This window comes from Pristiophorus japonicus, chromosome 18, assembly GCF_044704955.1.
Source record: "Pristiophorus japonicus isolate sPriJap1 chromosome 18, sPriJap1.hap1, whole genome shotgun sequence".
Lineage (NCBI taxonomy): Eukaryota > Metazoa > Chordata > Chondrichthyes > Pristiophoridae > Pristiophorus > Pristiophorus japonicus.
In genome coordinates, this window is record NC_091994.1 from 4,587,330 (window position 1) to 4,589,829 (window position 2,500).

General features: G+C 64.5%; 1 protein-coding gene across 1 annotated transcript in view; it reads left to right on the forward strand.

Annotated features, from left to right (window-relative positions):
• rex1bd (required for excision 1-B domain containing) overlaps positions 1–2,500 on the forward strand; it is an 11,170-nt gene that overhangs the window by 1,219 nt on the left and 7,451 nt on the right. The window contains exon 2 of the mRNA XM_070859579.1: positions 1,747–1,829. Coding sequence (XP_070715680.1) covers positions 1,747–1,829 — 83 coding nt within the window. The remainder of the gene's footprint in view (positions 1–1,746; positions 1,830–2,500) is intronic.

Below are 2,500 nucleotides of genomic sequence, written 5' to 3' on the forward strand. Positions count from 1 at the left end.
CTCCCTCCCTCTCCCCCCCCTCCCTCCCTCCCTCTCCCCCCCCCTCCCTCCCTCCCTCTCCCCCCCCCTCCCTCCCTCCCTCCCTCCCTCCCTCTCCCTCCCTCCCCCTCCCTCCCTCTCCCCCCCCTCCCCTCCCTCCCTCCCCCTCCCTCCCTCCCTCCCTCTCCCCCCCTCCCTCCCTCTCCCCCCCCTCCCTCCCTCTCCCCCCCTCCCCCCTCCCTCCCCCTCCCTCCCTCCCTCCCTCCCTCCCTCCCTCCCTCTCCCCCCCCTCCCCCCTCCCTCTCCCTCCCCCCCCTCCCCCCCCTCCCTCTCCCCCCCTCCCCCCCTCCCTCTCCCCCCCCTCCCCCCCTCCCTCTCCCCCTCCCTCTCCCCCCCCCTCCCTCCCTCCCTCTCCCCCCCCCCTCCCTCCCTCCCTCTCTCCCCCCCCCTCCCTCCCTCTCTCCCCCCCCCTCCCTCCCTCTCTCCCCCCCCTCCCTCCCTCTCTCCCCCCCCTCCCTCCCTCTCTCCCCCCCCTCCCTCCCTCTCTCCCCCCCCTCCCTCCCTCCCTCTCTCCCCCCCCCTCCCTCCCTCCCTCTCTCCCCCCTCCCTCTCCCCCCCCCTCCCTCCCTCCCTCTCCCCCCCCCTCCCTCCCTCCCTCTCCCCCCCCCTCCCTCCCTCCCTCTCCCCCCCCCTCCCTCCCTCCCTCTCCCCCCCCTCCCTCCCTCTCCCCCCCCCTCCCTCCCTCTCCCCCCCCCTCCCTCCCTCTCCCCCCCCCCTCCCTCCCTCCCTCCCCTCCCCTCCCTCCCTCCCTCCCCTCTCCCTCCCTCCCCTCTCCCTCCCTCCCCTCTCCCTCCCTCCCCTCTCCCTCCCTCCCTCCCTCCCTCCCTCTCTCCCCCCCCCCTCCCTCCCTCCCTCTCTCCCCCCCTCCCTCCCTCCCTCTCTCCCCCCCCTCCCTCTCTCCCCCCCCTCCCTCTCTCCCCCCCCTCCCTCTCTCCCCCCCTTCCCTCCCTCCCTCTCTCCCCTCCCTCCCTCCCTCCCTCCCTCTCTCTCTCTCTCTCTCCCTCCCTCTCCCTCTCCCTCTCCCTCTCCCCCCCTCTCCCTCTCCCTCTCCCCCCCTCTCCCTCTCCCCCCCTCTCCCTCTCCCCCCCTCTCCCTCTCCCCCCCCGCTCCCCCCCTCTCCCTCTCCCCCCCTGCTCCCCTCCCTCTCCCCCCCGCTCCCTTCCCTCTCCCCCCCCCCCCCGCTCCCCTCCCTCTCCGTCTACCCCTCCCTCTCTCCCCCCCCGCTCCCCTCCCTCTCCCTGTCTCCCCCCTCCCCTAAACCAACATCACTGAAACAGACGATCTGGTCATTGCTGTTTGTAGGAGCTTGCTGTGCACAAATTGTCTGCCACATTTCCCACATTAGTACAGTGACTACACTTCAAATAAATCTTTGGGACATCCTTGATGTAAATGGAAGTTTGTAACGATTTAAGATAATCGGCAAAAGAACCCGAGGGGGAGATGGGGAGAATGTGTTTACGCAGTGAGTTGTGATCGGGAACGCGCTGCCTGAAAGGGCGGTGGGAGCAGATTCAATAGTAACTTTCAAACCGGGAAATGGGTAAAGACGCGAAGGGGAAAATTTTCCGGGCTGTGGGGAGCGAGCAGAGGAAGTGGGACTGATGGGATCGCTCTGTCACAGAGCCGGCACAGGCTCGATGGGCCCAGTGTCCTCCTCCTGTGCTGTGAGATTCTAAATTCTTTCTTGCTTGGTGTTGGTTGCAGAGTGCAAGTGGCCTGAGTATATTGGTGAGGAGCCTGTACACACTGCAGGAGGAGCGTGTCGAAGGTTACCAGCTCTTCGAACTGTGAGTAAACCTACGCTGCCGATATCTGCACAGTCGGTGTGTGTAGTATATTATCATTTTTTAATTTAAAAAGTACTTCTCCAACGTTCTTGCTCCTTCCCGTGTGAACCTGCACGCTTAGAGTCAGCAGAATGTTCGAGCATGGCGGATGTGTGTCTCTCTCGGCTCATCTACACCAGCGTGATACTAGTTTGATGAACCGTTCCAAGTTTCCCATCGGTGGCCTCCCCTTGGATCTCCTCTGCCCCTGCACCCCTGTGGGTTTGTGGCCAAGGCAGAGCCCTGGTACCCTCTCGTACCCTCGCACATGCCCAGACCGCCAGTCAGTGCTCACGGTACTCTGCTTATTATCAGCGCCCCCCCTCCCCCCCCCCCCCCCGGTGCTGGACTCAGCTCCCAAGTCAACGAACCAGATTTATCGACGGGTTAAACAAGTTAGACCCTGACAGAGTGCTGCAGGCCTTCCCACAGTGATTATAGTGAGAGTCTCCTAACCAACAGGCTGCGACGGGCTCCAGCACCCAGTTCCCAGTTCCCAATTCTCCCACAGTTCTTTCAATTTGTCACTCTCTCTCAGACTCTCCTTCTAAAAACATAAGAAATAGGAGCAGGAGTCGGCCATTCGGCCCCTCGAGCCTGCTCCGCCATTCAATAAGATCATGGCTGATCTA